The sequence below is a fragment of the Saprolegnia diclina genome, assembly GCF_000281045.1.
Source record: "Saprolegnia diclina VS20 unplaced genomic scaffold supercont1.9, whole genome shotgun sequence".
Classification (NCBI taxonomy): Eukaryota; Oomycota; class Saprolegniomycetes; order Saprolegniales; family Saprolegniaceae; genus Saprolegnia; species Saprolegnia diclina.
In genome coordinates, this window is record NW_008246076.1 from 871,492 (window position 1) to 872,059 (window position 568).

The window sequence follows — 568 nt, forward strand, 5'->3', positions numbered from 1 at the left end:
TGTAGTTATGTCAACAACCCTACAGACGACGCGGGTACACGATCATCGTGCTGCCGTGCAACGACGCTCGTACGCAAACGGTGGGCCTCGACGACCTCCCGACGCTTCCTCTCGGCCACCGCGCTGCGTTTCTCGGGCAGGTCAAGCTCGAGCTCGTGCCGGGTGTCGACACGACGCGGTTCATCGCGCTTGGCGGCCTGCAGCTCGATATCCTCCTTGCGGGGAAGCATCGACTCATGAAGTGGAAGCGCGACGTCGAGAAACTGCTTGAAGCCTCCGCTGCGGTCCCGAGCAACCCGCCGACGACGCCCCAGCGCATCAGCGGGCGCTTCATGGCGACTCCGTCGCCCCGTCGCATCGGCGGGCGCTTTATGGAATCTCCGTCGGCCCGAGGCTTGTCGCCACTGCCGACGCGATCACCCATCTTGATCGACCACATTCCGCTGCCGTCGCCGGCGTCGTCGCCTGTCCAAAAGAAGAAGAAGGCCGGCGCGCGTCTCAAGGCGATGGCGGAGCTCGACCCGATCAAGGCCATGAAGACGGCGTTCGACGATGCCAAGACGCCCAA

The 568-nt window shown here is 64.4% G+C and overlaps 1 protein-coding gene across 1 annotated transcript in view; it reads left to right on the forward strand.

The window, feature by feature from the left end:
- Positions 1-183: 183 nt before the first annotated feature.
- The window catches only part of SDRG_03955 (hypothetical protein), a gene marked incomplete at its 3' end in the record, with an annotated part of 760 nt that continues 375 nt past the window's right edge, over positions 184-568 (forward strand). The window contains exon 1 of the mRNA XM_008609604.1: positions 184-495. Coding sequence (XP_008607826.1) covers positions 237-495 — 259 coding nt within the window. The 5' untranslated portion in view covers positions 184-236. The remainder of the gene's footprint in view (positions 496-568) is intronic.